The sequence below is a fragment of the Lygodium microphyllum genome, chromosome 10, assembly GCF_053477565.2.
Source record: "Lygodium microphyllum isolate KBCC chromosome 10, Lygodium_microphyllum_v1.1.10, whole genome shotgun sequence".
Classification (NCBI taxonomy): Eukaryota; Viridiplantae; Streptophyta; class Polypodiopsida; order Schizaeales; family Lygodiaceae; genus Lygodium; species Lygodium microphyllum.
In genome coordinates, this window is record NC_141144.1 from 124,402,000 (window position 1) to 124,427,995 (window position 25,996).

The window sequence follows — 25,996 nt, forward strand, 5'->3', positions numbered from 1 at the left end:
CGGAATGAGATTGGTAGATTGTTACACAAGTTTATCTTGCAAGAGGATGAGTAGTCATCCTGACATAGCACATTTCTTGGGAAAAGAACCAAGATAAGGGGATTAGATAATTGCTTGGAAGCAAAAGACCAATCGGTAACTTGGAATAACATAGTTACTGCTAATAGAACTTAAGGTATTGGTTAAGTTGGGTTAACAGGGTACAACTCTAACCCAAGGATATAAGGGTTAGCAAACAAACCCTTGGGGATCTTGCCAAGTCGAAATTGATCCCAGATCGAGTGTTGGATACATTCGGAGAGAAGGATTCACTCTTTAGCAGTTGGCCAAATAACGACCACTGGAAATGATTGTGCTTGTAATAGTTTTAAAGAGCACTGTTTGCTTTGTTTGCTCAAGGAATTAAAGGATGAAAAGATATGTAATGCTTCATGTTGAAGGCTTGAAGGAAGAGGCAGCCTCAGTTACCCCCGATTGCCTGCTTGACTCTAACCAAGGGGGTTGTTGATTGTGCTGGGAAGGTGGACCGAACCCGCCGCGAGAGGTCTCTCCGTTGAGCGCTACTTGGAGCTGGAGGACGCTTGGGTGCTAGGGGGGGCTCTGGCTGTAAATCCCTCGCCTTTCGGGCCCTACACAAGAGGCCAACGTGACTCGGGATTGGATCTCGAGGCCCGCATACTAGTTTATGGGCGGAATCTTGGATTAGTAATCCCTGTGGATTGTCGGATAGCCTTCGGGCGGATTATGGATAAGCCTACGGGCTGGACTTATGAATGTATTCCAAAGATAAATATGATAACCTGTTACAAAGAAACTTGTTTGACATTGTTTTTCTATGTTAAGTGCTAAGATTACGTGAAGGAATCCGTGCCTAAGGGGCTAATTAAGGAAGCTGCTAGATGCTTGTTCAACTAAATGTGGTAGGTAATTAGACAACTAAAACAACATGAGGAAAGTGTGGTGGATGTGGCCATGGGTCCGTCCTACGGATGGGTGGTCCTGGTTGGCCGGGAACTTTTCTCAATCATGATGGATAGCAAGAAGATCATTTCAAAGGACACGAACAGCAAGGGCGTTGACCTAGAGTCTAAGTTACAATAATCCCGGTTTACGCTGTCTTACGGGAACAGAATGGGACTATGCCTTATGGCAGAGAGGTCGAGCCTTGCATCCCTCTCGTTTCCCAGTCTCCTTGAACCAAGTGCAGCGTGAATCCGCTTCGGCCTTGGCGTTTTTGCGTAAAGTAGTTCGCTCGGGGGTTGACGCTAGTTGCCGTTTAGGAGATGACCATTGGGAAAACCCTGATTCAGGTCGGTCCTAAGTGGGAACGGCTAGAATACTTCCGCTACGTGGCAGACGCAGGAAGTCCTAGATCGCAAACCCCGTAACATTCCACGGGAGTGCCGGGCGGAGCTTTCTAGATCTTCTTTCCGATGGACTGCTAAGACATGTCCAGAAGGGAACAAGTGGACACGTTATATTTGTACATACGTAGACTTAGCTGATTCTTTTGTCCTGGTGAGGGACATTGCCTTTAGGTGGGAGGTTGTTGGGAATAAAGGGCCATTGTGCCTTTTATGTGTGCGCGGGTGTGAACACACCCTTAGCACATTTGTACTTTCATATATATCTATTTAAAAACCTAAAGAGGTACACTCGTCATTGTACCCAAGAACATTGTGTCGTGCTCACTCTCGTCTCTCTCTCTGACTCTCACTCGCTCGCTACTCTTGCTCACTTTTTGCTTTCTACCTGACATTTCCATCGCCGGACATTGCATCGCCATTGCGCAGTGCTCACTTCAGAAATCTAGGTAAAAGACCTTGCATCAACTTGATGATAGTGGAGGCATTTCTAGCCTTCCCTGAGCAAACAACATTTGGTGGAACAAGTCGCGGGTTTGGTTGGGGGGTTGTAGTGCTTGGACAAGATCCCACAGCTTCTGTGAGTCAAGAACATGCCTCATTAGATTCGACCAAGTGGTGTAGTTAGACCTTTTCAGACGAGTCTTATCATTGAATGCATACTTGGCGAATGAGGATGAAGAGGTGTGAGGTGTTTGATAGTACGTATAGGGAAGTGTTGAGAGTCATTCCTTGTGGCCACGTGGCAGCAGTCGGATAGTCCGACTGCAGTCGGCAGCTGGATTTAATGCAGCCCACCTGATTATTTCAGGTATTATTTTCAGCCTTTAGAATGCTGAGTTTTAGTAGTCTTGATACATTAATCTCAGACAGATTTCAGCCTGCTGATTACAGAGATTGCTCTCACGGTTGACGGAGATCGAGATCCTTGAGGTGGAGACGTACAGAGATATGTTCTTTGCACGCGTGTATAATTTTGCATCCTAATACAGCATTCTTCATTGCAGATTTTCTGCGTTTCACTATGTCTCTCTCTCTCTCTTCTCTCTCTGTTCACTCTTTGTCATGGTCATTTGCTTTCGCATTGCTTTACTCTCACATGTTATCAGAGCATTAAAGGACTGATCTATTTGAAGAGGAATTTTCAACGTGACACAAGGCTGAGTTTTCAGCGTTCAAGTGCGATCAGGTGGGTTGCACATCAGAACAAGGCTGGGATGAGTGTGGGCGTGCGAGAAAAGAGAAGATTTGTTGAAGCTATTGCTGTGTTTTTTTGTTAGAGAAGGACGAAGGCTGTGTTTTTGGCCTTCAAGTGCAGATTTTACCTTTACATCGCCTCCAACGGGTAAAGAAGGAATGAGACGAGGGAACCTCAGCCCTAGCAGGCTGTATTTTCACAGTCAAAGGGGGCTGCTTTTTGTGTTTTGTTTGTGCAGGCATTGTAGGTGAAGATGTCTTTTGAGGCTGAGACAGAGTTTCAGGCGATCATGGACCAGAAGGTTCCTGTCCTCCTGGCTCTTCCTTCAGATCCAAAGCTCGATAGTGAGAACTATCGCATTTGGCGGGTTACGATGCTTGCCATATTGGAGTCCTATGATTTGGCGGAGCTTGTTACGGAGGCTATCAATCGTCCTTCTTCGCGAGACCAAGTCCATACTCTTTTCTAGTGAGAAGGCGGAGATTGCAAAGACTCAGGTAGATTGGGATAAACTCAATGCACGCATTTGCTCGTTTTTATTTCTCTCATGTACTACAATTGTTATCTCTCATATAGAGCATTTGACGGTGACTAGGGAGATATGGTTGGAGTTGGATCAGATGTATAATTGGATGACCGTCATGAAAGGTGTCTTTGGAAGTGCCAATGAGGACTATAGTGTCAACAAGTCATCATCCATGCGGGAGCATATTAACAAGCTAAGGCAGCTTGAGATACAGGTTCAAAATGCAAGGAAGGTGATCGCCTTTGAAGACATGGAGATAACTCTCCTTTCACAATTACCGCTTCGCTTCAGTGGTTTTTATTCCGCCTTGATTGTTTCAGGGTGGTCTGAGACTCTTCGATGGGAAGAGTTGGTTATTATGGTCTTGGACTAAGAGGAGTAACTGAAAGGAACTAATGCTTCAAAATTTGAAGCTTTGGTTGGTCAATCCTCTTAGATGAAGGGGAAGGACCAAAAGAAAAAGAAGGTAGACAAATCTAAGAAGGATAAAGACAAGGAGTCTACTTGTTACATTTGTGTCAAAACAGGTCACTCGAAGAAGGATTGCCTCGACATGGAGAAGAAGGAGAAATCTTAAAAGGATTCTGGAGCGGTGGTTGCTTCCTTATGAGCTGCTTTCCTCCATTTGGAGGTGGTTGAGGATTTGACTATGCCGATTGTTGATGCTATGTTGAGTGCCCCATTTAGTTGGGAGTGGATTGTTAATAGTGGTGCCCCTAGGCACATGAGTCCTTCTTCAGCAGGTGTTACTCATTTGCGGCCTTCTCATTGTCAGATTCTTATTGGAGATAGTTCGTCTATTTCTATTCAGGGACAGGGCAACATGCATCTTATTCTAGATGGGCGTGGTGGTGCCCATGCATCTAAGGTACTTTATGTGCTGGTGTTGGGGTAGCATCTTCTCTCGGTGCACAAGATTTGTGGCCTCGGCCTCTTGGTCGAATTTGATGTGGATTCTTTTCGGAATCTCGATTGAGGATTGAGAGCGGTTCATTCTTTAGGTTATGGGGAGAATGGAGTCTACAAGTTGCGGTCTCCTTTTGCCCTGACTTTTTTTCTTCTTACTTCTCAAACTCAGTCCGAGGTCACCTCAATTATGAATACGTTCGGAAGGCATCTAAGGACTAGTTTGTTTGAGGTTTGCCAGATATTGTGTTGAGTCAGGAGCCTTGTATATCTTGCATCCGTGGGAAGCAGAATCGTGATGTTGTTCCCAGCAAGGCTTCGAGGCGGTTTTCAGCATCCTTGGAGCTTGTTTCCATCGATCTTTGTGGATCGATGAGGACTGAATTGCTTCGAGGGAGTTTGTGTTTCATGCTCATTGTAGATGATTACAGTAGGATGACATGGGCCTATTTTTTGAAGCTGAAGTTGGAGGCTTTCTCCAACTTCAAGGATTGGTTGCTCTTTGAGGAGAACCAATTGGGGTGAAAGTTGAAGACCTTAGGATATGATAAGGGCGGAGAATTTGTTTCTAATGAGTTTGCTCGGTTTTGTGCAGATCGTGGCATATACTAGGAGTTTTCCAATACAAACACCCCTCGGGAGAATGGCATTTTGGAGCGGAAGAATCGGAGTGTGATTGAGATTGCATGTAGTATGATGGAGGATCGTCAGACACCTCAGTGTCTATGGGTTGAGACTGTGGCTACTTCAGTTCACATCCTTAATTATTCCCCTACTTCTGTTGTTGTTGGTATGACTCGTTTTGAGGCGTACTTTGGATCCAAGCTTGATGTTTCTTATTTCAAGGTTTTTGGGTGTGATGCTTATGTTCACATCCTGAAGACATAGCGTGACAAATTTGAGGCAGCTTCCAAAAGACACGTGTTTGTGGGCCATAGCTCGCAATCTCAAGGCTACTAATTATATGATTCTATTAAGTAGGATGTCTACACGAGCCGTGATGTTCGGTTCGTGGAGGTTCCAGCCCCAAATCCCGGTGATAGCTAGGCCCTAGCGATTGTTCCTTTGGAGCCCGTGTCTCTTGAGGACTTCTTCGGTTGAGGAGCCTACTACATAGCCATTGGATTCACCGCCTGGTCATCCATTGATGGTGGACCTTCTAGAAACTTCAGTAGATGGAGAGTGCCGAGGTGAGATTTGGCCTCCTCCTCGTTGGGCTTGTGACACACTTCGAGATTCAGGGATTGAGGGGGTCCTTGAGGAGTGGCAACTGCAGGATGGACTACGGAGGTCACGGCGGCACCATGCACATACTATGGAGCTTGTTTGCTCTAACTACTGTTTGATGTCTCGTGTTATGCAGGATAGAGAGCTTACATCAGTGAAGGAGGCTTTATAGTCTGATCATTGGCGGAAAGCAATGGAAGCCGAGTTGGAGGCTATTGAGTGGAATGGCACTTGGTTTCTTGTGCCTCGTTTCTCTCATAAGAAGGTTATTGGTGTTAAATGGGTTTTCAAGACCAAGTACCATAGTGATGGCTCTTTGAACAAGCACAAGGCTTGCGTTGTTGCTAAATGTTTTACACAGCGCTCATGTGTTGATTTCCATGATACTTTTGCCCCAACTGCTCGCATGGTGACTATTCGTGTTCTTGCCTTGATTGGTCATAGGAGATGGCGTGTCTTTTAGTTGGATGAGAAATCGGCCTTCTTGAATGGTGATTTTTGAAGGAGATCTATGTAGAGCAGCCTCTTGGGTTTGACTCCTCAGATGGGAAGGTTTACAGGTTGAAGAAGGCCTTGTATGGCCTGAAGCAGGCTCCGCGTGCTTGGAACGAGAAGATTGATTCGTTTCTCTAGGCCAAGTTGGGATATCGGCACTCTAGGGTCAATCCGTAGCTTTATGTGCACACTTCCGAGGGTGGTCGTGTGTTGTTTGTTTTGTATGTTGACGACTTGATTGTTATAGGTGATCATGCCCAGAAGGTTGAAGAGACGAAGGCAGCCCTACATCAGAAGTTCGAGATGATGGATTTAGGACTTTTCCATTTCTTTTTGGGCCACGAGATTTATCAGTCTCAGAGGGGGATTTTCATCTCCTAGCAGAGATATGTACAGGAGCTCTTGGTGACCTTTGAGATGGAGGATTGTCAGTCCATTTCTACTCCGATGAATCCAATTAGATGGCCACTTTACATGCAGATTCTCCTTTGGCGGATTCTACCTGCTACTGTTAGCTGATTGGATCATTGATTTGGCTCCTCAACACACGGGTTGATCTATGTTTTGCTGTAGGTCTCTTGGCTGGGTTCATGAGTGCACCTCAGTAGGTGCATTGGCAGGTTGCTTAGAGGATACTTTGGTTTCTGAGGGGGGACGTGGGACCTCGGGATTTCCTATCCAGTAGGTACAAGTGCTTCTGATTTTGTTCTTGCAGGTTGGAGTGATTCAGATTGGGTTGGCAACGTGGATCAAAGGCGGTCTACTACATGTTATTGTTTTACCTTGGGTGTTGGTGCTATCTCTTGGAGTAGCAAGAAACAACCCATGGTAGCTCTATCTTCGACTGAGGCAGAGTATCGGGATGCGTCTTCTACCACATGTGAGATTGTGTGACTTCGGTGGTTGTTGTTGGAGCTAGGCTGCCCCCAGACTTATGCTACTATCTTGCGGTGCGACAATGAGAGTTGCATTGCTTTGGCACGGAATCCCGTATTCCATGCCTGGACGAAGCACATAGAATTCCAGTATCACTTCCTTAGGGAGAAGCTTCTGGATGAGACCATCGATGTGGGATACTATAAGATTGAAGACAATCTTGCAGATTTGTTTATTAAGGCACTTCACCGACATTCCAGATCCCTCTATTTGTTGCCTTGTCCAGGATCTGAGAGGGGGTGTTGAGAGTCATTTCTTGTGGCCACGCCAACAGTGCCACGTGGTAGCCTCATGGCAGCAATCGGAGAGTCCGGTCAGATTGCTGCATTTAATGCAACCGACCTAATTATTTCAAGGTATTATTTTCAGCCTTTAAAAGGCTGAGTTTCCACCAGTCTTGACACATTAATCTCTGACAGATTTCAGCTTGCTGATTGCGGAGATTGCTCTTGGGGCTGACGGAGATCGAGATCCTCGAGGTGGAGACATATGCAGACATTTTCTTTGCACCCGTGTATAATTCTGCATCCTTATACAGCATTCTTCACTACAGATTTTCTGCGTTTCACTGTCTCTTTCTCTCTCTGTTCACTCTTTGTCACGGTCGCTTCCGCATTGCTTCACTTTGACAGGAAGGGGATAGGATGGGTAGGCAAAAAAGGTTGGAGGGGAACCCTGGACTCACATGTACTTGTGGTGTAGGCAGGGGGACTCAAACTTTGTGCAATTGTCGATCGAGGCACAATAATGTAACTGGAAGGCCCACTAGGAATTGCCATGGAGGAAAACTATTGTATCAATTATTGATGGTAGGGATTCCATGTTGGGTGTAATCCAAAGGTGCCTAGGATGGAGGATGAGCCTTCCCCAAAGGTGTGTGAGCACCATCTGGAATGGAAGGTGTGAAGGTCCTAAAGGCTGCACCTATGTTTGAAGAACCCCCTAATGTGGTGTGCAGTGACATGAGGTGTTTGAGAATTGTGTGAAAGATAATGTTGATAATGGGGGAAGTGGGTGGGATGGATGAAAATGCATTAAATTGATTTTGATTAATGGATGGAAGTTGAAATGAAGATGATGATGCAGAATGCAACAAAGAAGGAACATCATACTCATTTTGAGAAGCAAAATTGAAAGAAGCGAAGGAAGAAAAAGAGTTACCAATCTTTTTCGTATAATCACTCCTTGTATTAACATACATTAGTGGATTTTCAATGGGGGATTTTCCATGATCAACATATGGATAATGGCACTCTACCTTCATCTTGAGCTTTACTTAAATGTTGGAAAGGCAGTGAAGAAAAAGAAATAGAAGAAGGGACAAAAGTAGGAACTTGTATACCTTGCATCAAAGGAGGAGAGAGAGTTTGAAAGTAGGGAACACACTTTAGATCAATTTCTCCAAGAGGGCAGCGCAGCCCTTATGGAGTTCTCGACGACCTTGCAACATCATCAAATTTATGCGCAACATTTGGCGACAAAGAATCAAGTATGCTTTCTTCACACAACTTTTGTTTAAAGGCTTGTCTTCGAAGCTTGTCAAACTTGGCTTTGTGAGCCAAGATTAGCTTGCAGCTCCATCATCTGTGATGGAAACACACATCATTATTCCATCGTGAGAGGTATAGACTTATGGAGAGGATGCCACTCCTCCTTAGTTCTCGGCATAGGTCCCTTTGGGGTTTGAGTAGGTGTGGAAGTGTTCAATGTCATCGTCCTTTTTGTAGTTATCCTATTCATTGTCTATGCATTACCCTAACCCTAACTATGTTTTTAATCAATCCACATGCTTGTCATTTGATTGTTTTTGTGTTTTATGTGGTAGACCATTTCTTTACATGGTATCAGTTGGCATGAAACACAGCACCAGGATGACGCACAGAGGCTGGGCGAGAGCAGGAAGGGCAAATGTTGGGACTTTGCATAGGTGTGCCAACTGCCAAGTGTTGGGTGACTCTAATTGTAACTTATGCTAAGTTTTACTATCTTAAACAGGCCAGAATTATCTCTGGGGTTTGTGACAATTTCATCATGTTCATGGAATGATTCATTATCATTTGAGTACGAAAACTAGAAATGAAAACGCAACAGAGAAAGACCACTCATGGTATGTACTTGAGCTTCATCAACCCTCATGATTTTAGTATAGGTGTAAGCTAGAAGTGGAGAGAGATGATGTCTTTGACATAAGAGTCTATTCATGGCTGACCATTGTTCCTGTAAAGGATCATGCTTGCACTAGACTCCTCCTCTATTGTGGTTTGCTTGCTTCCATGATGGAGTAGATGGTAAAGATGTGATCCAGTGTAGAGTACTTCATTCTAAATCCAGCTGAACCTAGTGATGGCTTACACAGTTCTCTTCCTTTGCACCAAGCTCCAACTCTAAGATCACTTAGCTTGGCTAATGTGCAGCCAATCATGATGGTCATGTAGTTGTTGAGTCCGTTCTGTCTTTGGCTTTGAGATTGTATAATAGACCGAGATGATTGAATGCTTTTGTAGGAGGGAGGGAGAGAGGAAGGGAGGTAGGGAGGAAGGACTAATTGGATACTGGTTGTTCAATAAAGAATGTAAAAGAGTCTCCAAGGTGTGTAAAACTGGAAGAGGAGGATCTTGCTGACAATCATACAAATCTCACAGATGGGCCATCCATCTCTTTAGAGGTATTGTGTGTCGACTGCATTGTTTACATGTCCTTGCCTATAAAGGAAGACCATGTGTATTCTCACCTTTCCAAGTGTCAAATAATGTCTTCAATGTAATTTTCACAGGTAGACAGGATTTTGGGTTGTCGAGTTGTGTCCAGTGTTAAACCATCAGTTGCAGTGGCAAAGATGACAGCTCTAGAGGAGTGCTGTGCTCAGCGACAAACTGGATTGGATGGCCAGAAAGGCTCTGCTATGGAAGTGAACTTATTGCCTGCTTTGCAAAGGTTGGCAGTACAAAGTTGTGGAGAGCATGAGAGTGGAAGTAAACAGGAAAGGATCTCAGTGCCTGAATGCAAACAGAACCAGCTGGTTCAGTCAGCTGCCGAGAGTTTCATAGGTGACCATGAAGGATCACCAGCATCTGGTAAGTTGGTTAATATAGAGGATAATTTGTCTGTTGCTGACTTGAATCAAAGGCTTGAGGATGTGGGAGCTGATGCTGAGAGAGAAGCTCTAAATGACCTGTCCAGATCGACAGATGAGGAGCTCTCACAAAATGAAACAGAGTTCCTTGTTAAATGGGTAGGTAGGTCACATATCCATAATGAGTGGATCACAGAGTCAACATTGAAATCATTATCAAAATCAAAGCTTGACAACTACAAGTTCAAATATGGAACTTCACAAATTGTCCTTGTTGATGAAAAGTGGAGTACACCACAGCGTATTGTTGCAAGGAGGAAGGGTCACCATGATTTGGTTGAAGTGTTAGTGAAGTGGTGTGGCCTCCCATACGATGAATGCACATGGGAGAGTTTGAACGAGCCTATCATTCAAAAATGCCCAGAACTGCTTGAAAGATTTGAGCTTTTTGAAGCTGCTGCCAGAAAATCAGATAATGAGTTGTGTAATTTAAATGTCAAGCCAGGCGAAGTTGATGCTCTTGTGGAGCAGCCCAAAGAACTGAAGGGAGGTTCTCTGTTCCCACATCAAATGGAAGCTTTGAACTGGCTCAGAAAATGTTGGAGAAGGAAGAAAAATGTAATTTTGGCTGATGAAATGGGACTTGGAAAGACTGTGTCAGCAATTTCCTTCATTTCTTCTTTGTATGTGGAGTTCAATGTCAAGAGGCCATGCATGGTTTTGGTCCCACTATCAACAATGCCCAACTGGATGGAAGAATTGTCTGCATGGAGTCCACATGTCAATGTAGTAGAATACCATGGAAGTGGCAAAGCAAGGGCAATGATTAGAGAATATGAGTGGCATGCAGGTGACACAGTACCAAACAGAGAGGTTTCAAAAAGCTTTAAGTTCAATGTGCTGTTGACAACTTATGAAATTGTTCTTGCTGATGCTAGTCAGCTTCGTGCTGTTCCATGGGAAGTTCTGGTAGTTGATGAAGGTCATCGACTCAAAAATACGGGAAGCAAGCTCTTTCAGCTGTTAAATACACTGTCATTTTCACATCGGGTTTTGTTGACAGGGTCTCCATTGCAAAATAATGCTGGTGAAATGTATAATCTTCTAAATTTTCTGCAGCCTGATGCCTTTCCATCTTTGACTGCATTTGAAGAGAAGTTTAATAACCTTAATACCACAGAACAAATAGAAGAGCTGAAAAAGATGGTTGCACCCCACATGTTACGAAGGCTTAAGAAAGATGCAATGCAAAATATTCCTCCAAAGACAGAGCGGGTTGTACCTGTGGAGCTAACCTGTGTACAAGCTGAGTACTATCGTGCTGCACTTACTAGAAATTATCAAGTCCTCAGGCAAGCTGGGAAAGCAGGTCAGCATAAATCTCTAGTTAATATTGTTGTTCAGCTCCGCAAAGTATGCAATCATCCATACCTCATACCTGGAACAGAACCAGTAACTGGATCTGCAGAGTCTTTACATGAGATGCGGATCAAAGCTTCTGCAAAGCTGACTCTTCTGCATCTTATGTTGAAGAGTTTAAAGAAGCAGGGCCATCGAGTTTTAATATTTTCTCAAATGACCAAGCTACTTGATATTCTGGAAGACTATTTGCTGGTAGAATATGGCAGTCACACTTTTGAACGTGTAGATGGGTCAATATCTGTTGCTCAAAGGCAAGCAGCTATTTCTCGTTTCAACCAGGATACCTCTCGTTTTGTTTTCCTACTATCTACTCGTGCATGTGGCCTGGGTATCAACCTAGCCACTGCAGACACTGTAATAATTTATGACTCTGATTTCAATCCACATGCTGACATTCAGGCAATGAATCGTGCTCATAGAATAGGCCAATCTAAGAGGCTTCTGGTTTATAGACTTGTAGTTCGTGCCACTGTAGAAGAGCGCATTTTGCAACTTGCAAAGAAGAAGTTGATGCTTGACCATTTGTTTGCAAACAAATCTGGCTCACAAAAGGATGTGGAAGATATTCTGAGATGGGGAACTGAAGAGCTTTTTCAGGATAGCTCTGTAGGGGTTGGAGGCACATCAAAATTTCCCAGCTCAGGAGCTGTCGTAGATGGGTTAGATGGTAAACAAAAGAAACAGCTTGGTGGCCTTGGTGACGTATATGAGGACACTTGCCACCATAAAACAGTACAGCCAAAGGTGTCATGGGATGATGCATCTGTGACTCGATTGCTGGATCGCTCAGATCTAGGTTCAGAGTCCATTGAACGAGAAGCAGAAAGTGATATACTGGGATTACTAAAGGTATTCTCTTTTTTTGCTTGTGTCTCACTTAGGTCTTACTGATTCAGATTGATTCAAAATGTTCACCCATTTAGGCATCAGATTTGTTACAGAACACAAGCTACGCCACTGCATTGTGTTCAATTCTCAACAAACGTTGAAATGGAGCTTTGTATTTCAGGCGTGGGACTGGAATGATCAAGAAAATCCGGATGAACAAGAACCAACTGAAAGAGAGGCAGACTCAACAGGAGATACTAATACTGGTTCTGGGCAGGGTAGTGAAGAAGAAAGTAGCTGGGACAGGATCCTTCGATGGAGGTTTAATATTTTCAATATTTATGCAGCATGACCTGTTTTTTCTTTTGTGTGTGTGTGGTGTCACAAAAAAATTTGTGTGTAAAGTTACACCCCAAAGCCAAGCATTTAAGTATATATCTTTTGAGCCGGATCCAGATTTCAGGCTTGCTGGTTAAAGTTTGCAGCATACTTTATGGGTCAGCAGGCCTTTGTCCTTGTTAATGTTGTCTGCTGAGTCTATTCATCAGCATTTTGTTCCTTCTCCCTAGATCAAAAAATCAGGCACATACACTATGGTGTTTGGACAAGCCTTTGAGGTGGTGGAGTAAAATTTTAAAGGGCATGTTGGAATGCAAACTCCCTCTTGACTTTTCAATGGAGATTCTTGGTTGGTGTTTTGTCATCTGATACCATGTAAGAATGTGCAGATGATAGGAAGTATGAACACTCACAGAAAGAATGAACACATGAACACAATAACTCAAAATGAATGGGCAATGGAATCCACAAGTTGATGTACGAGATGGGCTGTACCGCCATTACAATGCCAACAAGGTACTGGCACAATGGTGATCAGTAGCAGTGCCTCCAGTCTCTGAAGAATACAAGATGACGTGATACAACAATTGAGAGTGGAGTGGAGCTGTATAGAAGCATGGGAGGAAACGTAAGACAATGGAAGAAACTCTAAAGTGGGCTGCCTAGCTGCCTGTGTCCGGCACCTAATTGAAGGCTAAACGCAATGCATAAGGTGCATGATATGTACTAAACTGACAACGTCTCTTGGATCATGGGTGGTTGCTACACTGAAATTTACAATGACGGGGAACATACAAACTTGTAGAGACCACCACCGTGTCTCATAGCACAACAGTGATTTGCCAAAAGTTGTAACATCAGGATACATATGAAAGTGACAGTCAGCTAGGACCATGGATACTGAAGCAGTGGGTGATCAAGCCGCCACCAAGGTGCCTCACAAAGACAAAATATCAATGTTGATCTCCCTTGATCCTTGATCATATAAAGTGGAAATAGTCATTCTTGCTCTTCTTACGCAAAGGCACTAGCTTCTCACAATCCTTCCAAAGATGCCCTTTCTTGCCATTAGAAGGAGCACTTTACCTTTTGCTTCTTACCACCCTTTGTAGCCACTAAAACTCCAATATGTGGAGCATTGTCTGGAGGCAGCAACCCCCCCATAGCCTCAAGGCAGACTCATGCTCCAACGATATAGATTGCATGTGAAGAAGCTGGAATCATTGAGTTCTAGGCCCTCAAGGCATTGGCCACACCATCAAACTTGGATGGAAGCTTGCAAAGCACCAATCCCACAAGATATGCTTCAGAAAGAGTAGCTTGCATGCTATGAAATTGGTCTTGGATAGTGGTTACTTGGAGAAAAAAGGAGTGGATGGAGTTTGTCAGCTTGAGCTTTAGGGTGTGAGGATGTCCATAGAGAATGATACGCCGCATGGATATTGGAGCTTTGCTGATTAGCCAAAGTTTTATCCACATTTCAGGAGAAGTCCCACAAGAGATGGCCAACAATAAGACTTTCTTGGAGATGCACCAAAGAAGATTTGGACATGTACGACATCATTGGAGTCCCAATCAAAGATTGTCTCCTCCTTCCCATTTCCTAGATGGAAGTGGAGATGGTCGTTGAGGATTGAAGTTGAATCATAAAGAATATACCACAACAACTTTTGCACAAACCAAGCCTTCATAGCAACACTCTAAGTAGAGTAGTTAGGTCCTTTGAGTTTGTTGTCAGTAGAAGAAAATGGAGGTGCCGTGAGAATGAATGAAGATAGCAATTGGAGAGATACGGAGGGCACTTTTTTTGGTAAAAATCAGCCCAATCAAAGAAAAGTTCATGAACTCCACAATTCACACATACAAGTAGGTAGTAGATTATAGAGAGTGAAGCAATAGTGAAGTGAATATGTTGTGATGCTCCACCTTACCACATATTACCTTTGGTGCTCCATATTTTGAGGTTTTGCCCTTCTTCCTATGATTTAAAAAAAAGGAATATTGGGGTATTTGAGGGTGTGCTTCCCTTTTCATCATTTTTGCCAATATTTTGGGGTGTTTGGTATTATCCTTGCTTATTTGAGGGAATACACTCAATTCTTTGCTTTGATAAGGCTTTTGACACTTTGGACCATTTGGAAATCTTGCAATCATATTGCTTTTGGGGATATTGCTATTGTTCCTTTTACTTTCTACGAGAGATCTCCACATCAGTCTTGTTTGAGTACTATAGACTCCAGGATATCAAATAGTATAATACACATTTTCAAATTATTTTACTTTGCCTATGTTCTTATTGAATGTACCCATGTTTGGAAATTAATATGATTCAATACAATGGTTGCATCTAAACATGATTTTGTGTAATTATATACCTTTATTTGTTGTAGCTCCAAGTTGCACACTGTAGGGGGGATCTACCACGTGAAGTCTTTGCAACTTCAATGTACTTGGTGGGCACATTTCCTACAAATGGGTGGCCAATCTATTGACAATGGGCAACTCTTCTTAATCCGACCAGAGGAGCCCAAACCACCAATGGGTAGCTAATCAAATTTTACTCACCAAGTAGGAGCCGTAAATTTCAGCCACTAACTAGGAATTGAGTTCTTCTTGGTAGAATGCCATTATTGAGATAACCGTTGTTAGGGCCCATGCAAGTGATATATCTAGGTGTGTACGAAACAATTTGTTCTTGCCTTTGTAAACCACCTTACAAGAGATAATTTGTAATGTGAGTCATTTTCATTATGTAGTACAAGTAAAACTGATGGAATGATCGTTATATGCTTCATCTCTTTGTTTTTGATGTCTCAATATTTGGGATGTTAGCACAATTGAACTAGGAGATGAGTCGTCATGGATAAAGACAAGAATGCAAAAGAAAACTGATGCGAAGAAAGGCCAATGAGTATAAAGAGCGTTTGGCTCTTCTACATATCCCTACAATGTCCAACATGGGATTGTAAAATCCAGAGGCCTTTACATTCTCCTAGCAATGTTGGGCCTTGGGGACCAAGGGTTCACTTGGCTCTATGTATCTTTGTGGCCTTATCAATGGTCACTCATAGTGTCCTATAATTGAACCCAATATTATGCCCATGTGATCTAGCCTTTAAGGAGCTCAATAGGAAGAGCCCGAAGCATCTTTGATTTGAGTATATCATGATTCACCTCAAAGAGGTGAATCCCTCTTTTGAATAGTCAGTGATATTATTGTTGTTGTTAGAAGTGGATGGAATGATGGAAGCGTAGAAGATTGTTGTAATAGATTGCACAACACAAGAGAGAATAAAGAGAGATTGTGAAAAAAGAGAAATAGAAGAACACTGCAAAGGGAGAACTCAGAGATATGCTTGGGAAATGGAATCCTTATACTAAGACATGAGTTAGTCACATACAACAATGAGTCATTGACTATGTGAGTATTGGCATTGGCCTCCCTCTCTCCAATAGGTTTTGCTTTGGAAGTTTGCAAGTGATGAGTCAATGAGGAGTAGGGAACCATTTAATAAATAGGCCAAAAAAATGCCAATATTTGGATGAGGCCAGCTAGCATCTAGACCAATAAAAAAATGAGGTTGGCCATAAGAATAACATCAAAAACCTCAAAAATAGGCACAAAAAAAATGCACAAAATAAATTATTGTGCCAAGCCCACTAAACCACACAATATTCACTCATGCATTGACTAATTTGCTAACACACTCTCTTAGATCATTGGTTATATGGTACAATACAATGATACAATGATAAGGATCCATGATAGTACATACAACAAAAACCATTAGAATAGGACCACGGATATCGTAGTAGTGGGTGATCAAGCCACCACCAAGGTGCCTCGGAGAGAACGTGATGTCAATGTCGATCATACTAGATCTTGGAAATAGAGAAGGATCACAATGGCTTTCTATGTTTGTCAAATAATGCATCTCCAGTGGTAGATATGACTATCCTATCAGCACTGTCTTTGAGCATACGTGACCATGGATAATGATGGATTCCCCACTTTCGGCTAGACCACCAAAGTGTCCCCTTATGCGAGCTTGGATTACAAGCCAATCCCGCTGTGTGTCTAGAAACAACCCACCATAAACCTAGATGTCAATCCTAGCTCCTGGATTTCAAAACTTGTTAAAATTTAGTCAATGTGGAAGGGTAGTTCCTCTTTGGATCCTTCACACTTGTATACCTATATAGATGAGGCTCACCTGCCAAGAGTTGTTTGGGGCTGCACAATAGCTCCTAAAACCATGTACCATAATCACTTTTGCACAAACCATTCTTTCATAACAACACTCCATGTAGGGTAGTTAGGGCCATGAAATTTATCCTCAGTAGAGCAGCAGGGACATGCCATTTGGAGAGGGTAAAATACAGTCAATAGACACTGTCACAGGCCTAAAAATACTGTCACCTAGCATGTAGGAGCACTCAATGCAAAAAACACAGAGGTGGATCACAAAAAAACAGATCAACTTAGCATTAGATGCAGCCATACAGTGTAGAAACCCTAAATGCAGACTGCAGCATGAAACACAAATGGCTGAAGGCCGGAACAGGCAGAAAATACTCAGGGACTGGTCCGCCAGGTTGCAGCTGAGGACAGATGGCACACAGCAGAAAACAACACCAAGAGCCCGAACACAAAGGTCTAATACGGTGTTAGAAGTGTATGTAATGATGGAAGCATAGAAGGCTGCTGCTATAGACTACACAACACGAGAGAAAAAAGAGAGATTTTGAGAAAAGAGAAATAGAACACTGCAAAAGGAGAATTTAGAGATATGCTTGTGAAATGGAATCCATATACCAAGACACGAGACAATTACGTACAACAATGAGTCATGGACTACGTGAGCAGTGGCCTCAGCTCACTCTTGCCAATAGGACTTGCTCTAGAAGTTTGCAAGTAATGAATCAATGAGGAGGAAGCCAAACAATAAATAGGCAAAAAATATGCCAATATTTGGATGAAGTCTGCCAGCATCTAGGCCAATAAAATAATTAGGTCAGCCAGAAGAATAATGGCAAAAACCTCAATAAAAGGCACTGAAAAAATGCACAAAATAAACTATTATGATTAGCACACTAAACTACACAGAGATTCACTCTTGAGCAGACTAATCTACCAATAGTTGTATCTAGTAGTAGACGAAGTATTTATGTAGGTAAGGCTTCTTTATTTCTACTTCTCTCTAGCATCTATGGAACCAGCCTTCTGTGGATGGGTGGTAAATCCCTGATTACAGCTTAATTACAGCAGCAAACAATAAATGCAAATGTGAAAAACAAATTTTCCTACTGATCTTGGACAATGCATACCCGATTGGCCCCAAAATTGGTGCCCCTTTCTGTATTTCTTTAGCTTTATTAAAGGAGAAGTTGATTTACAATGGGATTCTTCCGATCCCCTTCGCAATCCAAACTCCCCTTGCTATCCAAAGTGACCAGCAAGTCTTCAATCCGATTTGCCCCTTGATTCGGGCACTTAATTGGCCTTCACCCACTTCATAGACGATGGGAATGCCCCAAATTCAATGGTTGGCTAGTCCTCCACCTGAATTTAGTTGAAATTCAACTTCACCCCTGAAAAATCCAAGTCTTGGAGCTTTCAATTTTTGGCAGGCTTCTTGAGGTTGTTGCTAATCCCTAATTTTTGCTGTAAATTAGGGTTTGTAGTAGAGAAATTTGCAATTTCTCAGCCTCCAAGGGTCCAAATATTGAGATCTTCGGAGCATCGATGTGAAATGACTGGGAGATGAGAGAGAATTGTAGAGAGAAAATTTAGAGTTTTGTTGCGAAGAATGACTGAATCAGTTAAATGCAGCTACTGCCCCACCACAATAGCATTAAATGTTGTCGCCTACAGTTAAGATGTCCAAATTAGTTGTCATGTTGTACCTGGATGCAATTGCCTAGGTGTGGAGGGTTCAAATCTACAGTTGCCTTCTCAAAACTCACTCGTAGCTGGCTACAATGGCTGAAAATAGGCTAGCCATGGTTGCTCACAGCTCTCTCATATTTGCTATAGCAAGAATCATCTCGTTTTTCCTCTTCTTCTGTCTTTTACTAGCTTGTATTGTCAAGTTTGCCAAGTGATAGCCTTCCCAAATGGTTTTTCAAATATTATCCATCATTAAAAATTAATTTATCAGCATTCTAAATATTAATTAAATGTCACATCTCTAGTGTCACTAGTTGGTACTTATGGCCAAATGAATGACCTAGGTCAACAATTGACACCAAATACCACCAAGCATATGTGCAACATAACTTATAGCAACTTTTGCCTTTGACATCCTATGATTCTTAGGTCCCAGGCTCATAAATTTACTCTAACCCTAGTTGCACCTCATATGTGCAACATTTACTTAATCACGTGATTAAAAATTAATCCACATGTTAAGTGAGGTTTCAAAAATACATGTCCTCATGACAATCTATAAGATGCTGTGTATCCCTTATAGTGCCTTTCTAGTATACATGAATGTGTTGTACCTGAGCCATAGAGAACTTGTAGTACTTGACATCTCAAAGTAATGTGCATCTTGTAAGAAAACAAGACAAAACAAAGTATAGGAAATTCATAAGCAAGTGACGAACTGAGAATATGGAGATTTAAAAATTTTGATTTTTGTAGATGAATATAATAGATAGCTAATGCTTTCTTGTCGTGTGCTTTTGTTAGGAAGATTTGGGCTGTGTATACAAAAAAGCATGTCTGTGGCAACAAAAAGGAGCCATATACATATACACTAAGTAGAATGTTGAATGCATGCCTTTTAAGCATGCATCTAAAAAAGCATGTGTCCAAAATTGACCATTGAATTATATTCAGTAGGTCTACAAGTTACGTCTCCCTTGATAGCTTGCCCCCAAAAATGTTGGTGGGAAAAGACGTGCCACAACAAGGCCTCCAAATAAGGACCTTGTAGTAATGACTCTACATATGTATGTACCTAGCTTGGCCATGTATCAACCTCCACAATGGTTTGTCTCTAGCTATTTGGCCACACTTGGCCACCATTCAGTGGGTGAAATCGGGACCTACTAGGTGAATGTGGTGCTCATAAATGCTCTCTCCTCATATGGGGGGCTCACAAAAATGGAGTTAGTAATTGCCTATGTAGTTACATGAGGGTTGGAGCATTGATCTCCAACACATCCATGCATCTCGGGTGAATGATGAAGCTTTCTTCTCATTGATGGAGCTTGTAAAAGGTCATTTCATCCCAAGGAGCGGTCTTGGCTGATCATGATCCTCTTAGTATTTGTCTTGATGATATTCTTGATGAATTTGTTTAGTTTAGTGTGATCACTTTGGAAGCTCTATATATTATATTGTATTCTAGTGGGGAAATAAGTCAATTTGGAGGACCTATTCTAAAAATCATACATTGACCTGTGCAAAATCAGCAACATGTATCTCTTTTGGCTGAGTTATTGTGAGGATCTCAAGCTAGTCAAGGATATTGAGTTGGGTCCATTCTCTATGATCAATGAATGTATGTGATTTGTTTGGAAAAGGACATCCATCACCATGGGGGCAGCAATTGTCTTTGCTTGCAAAATCTCACATAGAAGCAATGAGTTATTGCACGTGTTCAAGGAATTATCTTAATATGTAGCCTCTCCTTGCGGCTCCATACATTAGGTGTGGGCTAACCAATGGTTCAAGCTTCTTTCTTGATTCATGGAATTACTTTTGTGCATACACTCCATTCAGCCAGCACCACACAAACCATTGCATTCTTTTCATTGAGTCAACACTACAAACTTTTGTAGGAGTCTAGGATCAATATTTCACTTTATTCAGGGCTTGAGAAGTAACTCCATGTATGGAATGCTAACACTTCATGACATCACTTCTAATGTGATACTTACTTCACAACATTGGCTCAATAGTATAGTGTGGTATTGAGGTGCCTACCTAGCTGATGGAGGTATTGAAAATCATCACCTTGGTTTTCCAAGATTCATTATGATGTGTGTATTGATGAAAGCAGACACAAGGGTATCAACAAGAAAAAACTCAGAGAAATAGATCTGGAACAAAATTTAAAGAAGTTAGGAAATTGGAGAATTGAGACTTAAAATACATACTGAGGGCACCTAGTTGTCAGAAGTGGAGCAGCGGTGGAAGCATAAATATGTGCTGAAATAAATTGCTGAAACACAAGACAAAAAGAGAAAAGAAAAGAACATGATACAGATGAGAACTCAGATGTATGCACGGGAAATGGAATCCATATATTTGAACACGAGAGAGTCGCATACAACAGTGAGTCACTGGCTATGTGGGCACTGGCACTGGCTCCTCTCTCCACAGAGTCTGCAGATGGTGAAGATGATGATACTGACTGAGGAGGAGCACTGAGTATAAATACGCTGAAAAAGTGGGGAGCAATAATGCTGGTCGGACAGCATTAATGCTGGCCGATTGGTGCATAAAATGCTGCACTGGCATAAAATGCCACACCAAAAAAAACCTAAAATACCTAATAAAAATGCCCAGCCCAGATCAAGCTCAGATTCACACATGAGCTGACAAATAATCTGCTAACACCCTCTCTCAGATCATGGGTGATCTGATACAATACAATAGTACAATGAAAAGGGATCAGAAACTATACAACATAGAACCACCAAGTAGAACCATGGATACCCAAGCAGTGGGTGATCAAGCCACCACCAAGGTGTCTCGGAGAGAACCTGATGTTGATGTCAATCGTACCAAACACCTGAAAATAGAGAAGATCATAGCATGTCTCTGTGTCTTGCACCAATGTCTCGCAGTAGCATACAAGATCATCCTGTCAAAAAATGCCGCTGAATATATGTGATCATGGATTCCCCGCCTTTGGCCAGACCACCAAAGTGTCCCCTCATGTGAGCTCCAGACAAAAGCCTCCCGCTTTCTGTCAGATAACCAGCTCATCATGAACCTGGATGTCAATCCCAGCTCCAGGATTTGATTCCACCAGACTGAAGTCGATGCGTCAGGGACGTCCCTCTCTGGAACCTGTGCACCTCTATAAAAGTATAGATGAGGCGCGGCTGCCCCATCTGAACACCCGCTCACATTCCCTCTCTGGCACAAGAGAGTCGTGAGGGATGACCTCATCACCACCACTAGAAAGCAGCCGAGGAAGGGGCCACCAAGCCCTTCCCGCGATCCGAAGAAAAGGATCCCTTCCGCGCCTTGGACTTCACCTTGGTCGGAGGATCTGAGTCGGAGTCTGATGAAGGAGATGACTCATCGGTAGAGTTAACATCCCGCTTCTTCTTCTGCTCCTTCTTCTTGGAAGCCGCTAACGTCTTGCAGTTCTTCCACAAATGTCCCTTCTTGCCACAATGGTAACATTGGGCCTTCGACTTCTTCTTCCCGTCACCCCTCTCTAAAGCTACATAAGCTTCGCCTCCATAATGTGCCGGAAGCCGCCCCTGTAATCTCAAGGATGTCTCATGCTCAAGAAGCATCGAGGTCATATGTGTAAAACTGATAGGAGTCGATGATGTCTGCGCCCGCAAAGCATTGGCCACTCCATCAAACTCCGGGGGGAGCTTATAGAGGACCGTCCCGACGAGATGCACCTCGGGAAGAGTAGATTGCATGTGCGGAAGTTGGTCCTGTACCTGCGTAACACGAAGAAGAAAAGACTGAATAGTATCTTTCGGCTCAAACTTCATTTGCTGGAGCTGGCCATAAAGTGTGACTGCCCGCATGGTGGAAGGTGCCTCGTACATCTGCCGCAACTTCTGCCATACTTCAGGAGATGTCCTACAGGAGGTAACCGCCGGTAAGACCGCTTTAGAAATACACCGAAGCAATGCCGAGTAAGCACGGGCATCGTCCGAGTGCCATGTGAGCACCGCTTCTTCATGGTTGTCCTCATCAGAGTCTTTAGGAAGAGGAAAAGAACGGAGAGGGCGAGCAATAGCTCCACAGACGATGTACCATAACTGCTTCTGCACAAACCAAGCTTTCATGACAGCACTCCATGTGAGATAATCGGGTCCATGTAACTTATCATTAGTGGAAGTGCACGGAGCAGCCATATGGAGAGGATAAGAAGAGAAGTAGAGAAGAGATGGAATTTAGAGAGGAAACACAGCCAAAATCACAAGCACAGACTGCAGAAAATGAGAGTTCACATGCAATATAACCCAAAATCTGATTAATAGAAGACAAAATCTGCTGCAGAAAGTCAAAAAATCAGTCAAAAACTGCCAAAAACAGCAAAAACGGCCTGAAGTAACAGTCACCGAGCCAGGAGAGACGCTGAATCAGCAAAATGCAGGCTGTAAACTGGAGAAAAACAGGTAGAAAACTGTCGCCAGCAGTTGCAGATGAAAAACGCAGGGAGTAGAGGGTGCGTAGGCAGCAGGCGATGGCAAAACTGCAATAAACGCAGGCTGAAAACAGCCCCAAAACAGGTCGCCTGTCTGCGACAGCAGTCGTCTGATTAGCAGGGGGTACAAAGCAGTCTTGAAATCAGCAATAAAACACAACAGAAACACAAATCCTGAAAACTGATACCATGTCAGAAGTGGAGCAGCGGTGGAAGCATAAACATGTGCTGAAATAAACTGCTGAAACACAAGACAAAAAGAGAAAAGAAAAGAACACGATACAGATGAGAACTCAGATGTATGCACGGGAAATGGAATCCATATATTTGAACACGAGACAGTCGCATACAACAGTGAGTCATTGGCTGCGTGGGCACTGGCAGTGGCTCCTCTCTCCATAGAGTTTGCAGATGGTGAAGATGATGATACTGACTGAGGAGGAGCACTGAGTATAAATAAGCTGAAAAAGTGGGGAGCAATAATGCTGGTCGGACAGCATTAATGCTGGCCGACTGGTGCATAAAATGCTCCACTGGCATAAAATGCCACACCAGAAAAAACCTAAAATACCTAATAAAAATGCCCAGCCCAGATCAAGCTCAGACTCACACATGAGCTGACAAATACTCTGCTAACACTAGTAACTAGATTTTTGAATGAAAATCACATGAGGAGGGCACATTCTAGATTGGTTTAGTCACACAAGAATTCTTATTTGAAGCCTTTGTAGCCACAAATCTACATATTGCCATTCGTATTTATTGTATGTTTTTTGGGGCAAGGGAATAGAGGAAAAAGGTTGTAGCCATGTTTGTGGGACAGATATCTTTGATTATCTTTTAGCACATCACACTTTGGCACCCATAGTGGAATGTGCAAATGTTGATTGAAGTACTTGATTTTTGCCTTTAGGTTAGTTTTGGGCTCCACCAGCCATTAATGTAACTCTCTCTCTCTCTCTCTCTCGTGAATGAGTGTATATTAATATTAGAATATTTACATCCGGTCTTCAGGCCAACCAAAGAGAAAGGATACAAGTCTCATATTTTCACATTAGACCATCAGGTTAGCAAAGAAAAAACACAGATGCAACTAAAAGTTTATCACAACTCTAACTCAAAAATGTCACTCAGAAAGGACATTTGGAGTGGAGCGAACAATATCTAGCCAGGGAGCAGCAATACCAGGAAGAACCAAATCAACTGAGACCATAGAAGAGATCTGCCATAATACTAAACCACGAACATCGGCCACATGACCATGGATATCCGATACTAAATAAAAAATGAAGGCTTTTTGAGTACACCAAATATGCCACAAGGCTGTCCATCTAAGGAAATAGAAAAGACACGAATAATCTGAATGCAAAGAAGGCGAGAAAATCATCTTTTCCATAATCCATGAACGAATTGATATTTGGTGTCGAGTTGTGGCGGACCACACACCGGAAACAAAACTCCAAATTTGTCTAGCAACAGGGCAAGAGACAAAAAGATAAAGCACTGTTTCATCGCATGTAGTACAGAGCACACAATGACCAGCAGAGATCTTGTAGGCTCGTAGCATATTGCTAGTTGGAAGACCCCCTAATAGCAGCCTCCACATGAACACTTTACCTTGATACGAAACCTTAGACTTCCAAAGTTGAATGAATCTTTCTTGCCACTTCTTTTTGCTATCCCGAGTATGCCATACTTTATTAGCCTTTTCCGTGACCCATCTCTTGGCCTCCACCATTTGATGATAAATCTGGTTAGCTGACCTTTTCTTAAAATCATTAGGAATCACGAACTTCCAATCATGTCATGGAGAGGACTGCTGTAATACTGACAAAGGGGAGAACCTCAAAAGCCTGTCTTGTATAGATGACCAAATGCCATGATAACCGCGAGGCACCCGGAAGTGCTGACAGATATGCCGAAAAGAATAAAGACGAGCCTGTTCAAGAATGACACCATCAAGGACTGTTTGCAACCCCAAATGAGCCATCCGATTAAACTTATCTCTGTGCAAATCTTTATGAGGCCAATCCAATAACTTGGAAGTAGCCAACACTTCTCCTTGCAATGAAATCTCCTTCTTACAAGAATCAGGAGGGTGCCAAACTGCAAAATGTAACATCTCCTGCCAAGAGGCAATCAAATGAAAAAGGAGAACAGACTGAGAGACCTTTACAGGTCTTGTGGAATTAAGCACATGCCACCAAGAAGCATGAATAATTGTGCTACCATGAGAGATTCCAATCTTTTCTATGAAAAATTTTGCAATATCTGACCAAGGATGACTATTTGTACATAGTGCTTGCAAAAGTGCTAGCCTCAAGGCTGCATATGCAAGTTAGCATCCAACAAAGCCGCTCCCCCCATCCTTTTAGGAGTAGTAATATGTTGCCACAAAATCCACACCTGGCCCAAGCGATTCCCTTTCTTTTTCCACAACATGAATCGGATAGATTGAACCAATTCCAGAAGAGACTTCTTGGTCCAAGGAAGAAGAGGTAGGAAATACGAGATCATGCTGATCATGATGTATTGAGCAACCTGAAGTCGCACATGAAGAGGCCAGCCTTGAGACTTCTAGTAGATGAACGGATCATGAATACGGGATGACATTCAATCTAGGAATATACAGGGAGCTACATCCATACCAATAGGATAGCTCAGATGTCTGGTTATGTTTCTCCTAGAAATCACAATTCCATGCCAGCTTAGGGCTTGCAAATCATTCTCTGTGCAAGAAGGCAGTGCAGATTTTTGAGTGTTAATATGAAGTCTTGATGCAATAGCAAAAATATTCCATGCAACCATTGCTCGATTGACATTCAAGCAATCAGCCTTAAGAAACATAAAGGAATCATTTGCCAAAGATTGCTCCAAAAGTTGGGCTCTACTAGGAAGAGTCAGACCAACTATCTTCGCTTGATTGGCCAACTTGCCCAACAATGAAAGCATCGGGTGAGTGACTAAAGTGAACATCAAAGTGCTGAGAGGGCAGCCTTGTCAAAGAGACCGGAACAAGGCAATTTCATCCGTGATCCCTCCATTAAGTGCAATGCGGGCAATAGTACCCTGACTAATAGTATCCACAAGAGAGATCATACGAGACCCAAATCCCATGGTGGTCATTAGTTGCCGCAAAAAAGACCAACTAACACGATCAAATGCTTTTTCAATATCAAGCTAAAGCATAACCACCTACTAGGTGAAGCTTTAGCATAGTCGATTCCTAGTTGAACATTCAAAGTATTGTGCATTATATTCCGGCCCTTAATGAAACCATATTGGCGTGGATGAATCAACTGTGGAAATACTTTCTGCAACCTG

At 42.7% G+C, this 25,996-nt stretch overlaps 1 protein-coding gene across 16 annotated transcripts in view; it reads left to right on the forward strand.

Moving 5' to 3' along the window:
* Positions 1-25,996, forward strand: part of LOC148030529 (protein CHROMATIN REMODELING 4-like) — a 111,785-nt gene that overhangs the window by 51,391 nt on the left and 34,398 nt on the right. For 15 of the 16 annotated variants that reach the window (XM_087686871.1, XM_087686884.1, XM_087686873.1 and 12 more), the window contains 3 exons: positions 9,222-9,317; positions 9,426-11,996; positions 12,157-12,296. In XM_087686871.1, the coding sequence (XP_087542997.1) occupies positions 9,222-9,317; positions 9,426-11,996; positions 12,157-12,296 (2,807 nt within the window). The remainder of the gene's footprint in view (positions 1-9,221; positions 9,318-9,425; positions 11,997-12,156; positions 12,297-25,996) is intronic. The other variant, XM_087686885.1, reaches the window with a different exon arrangement.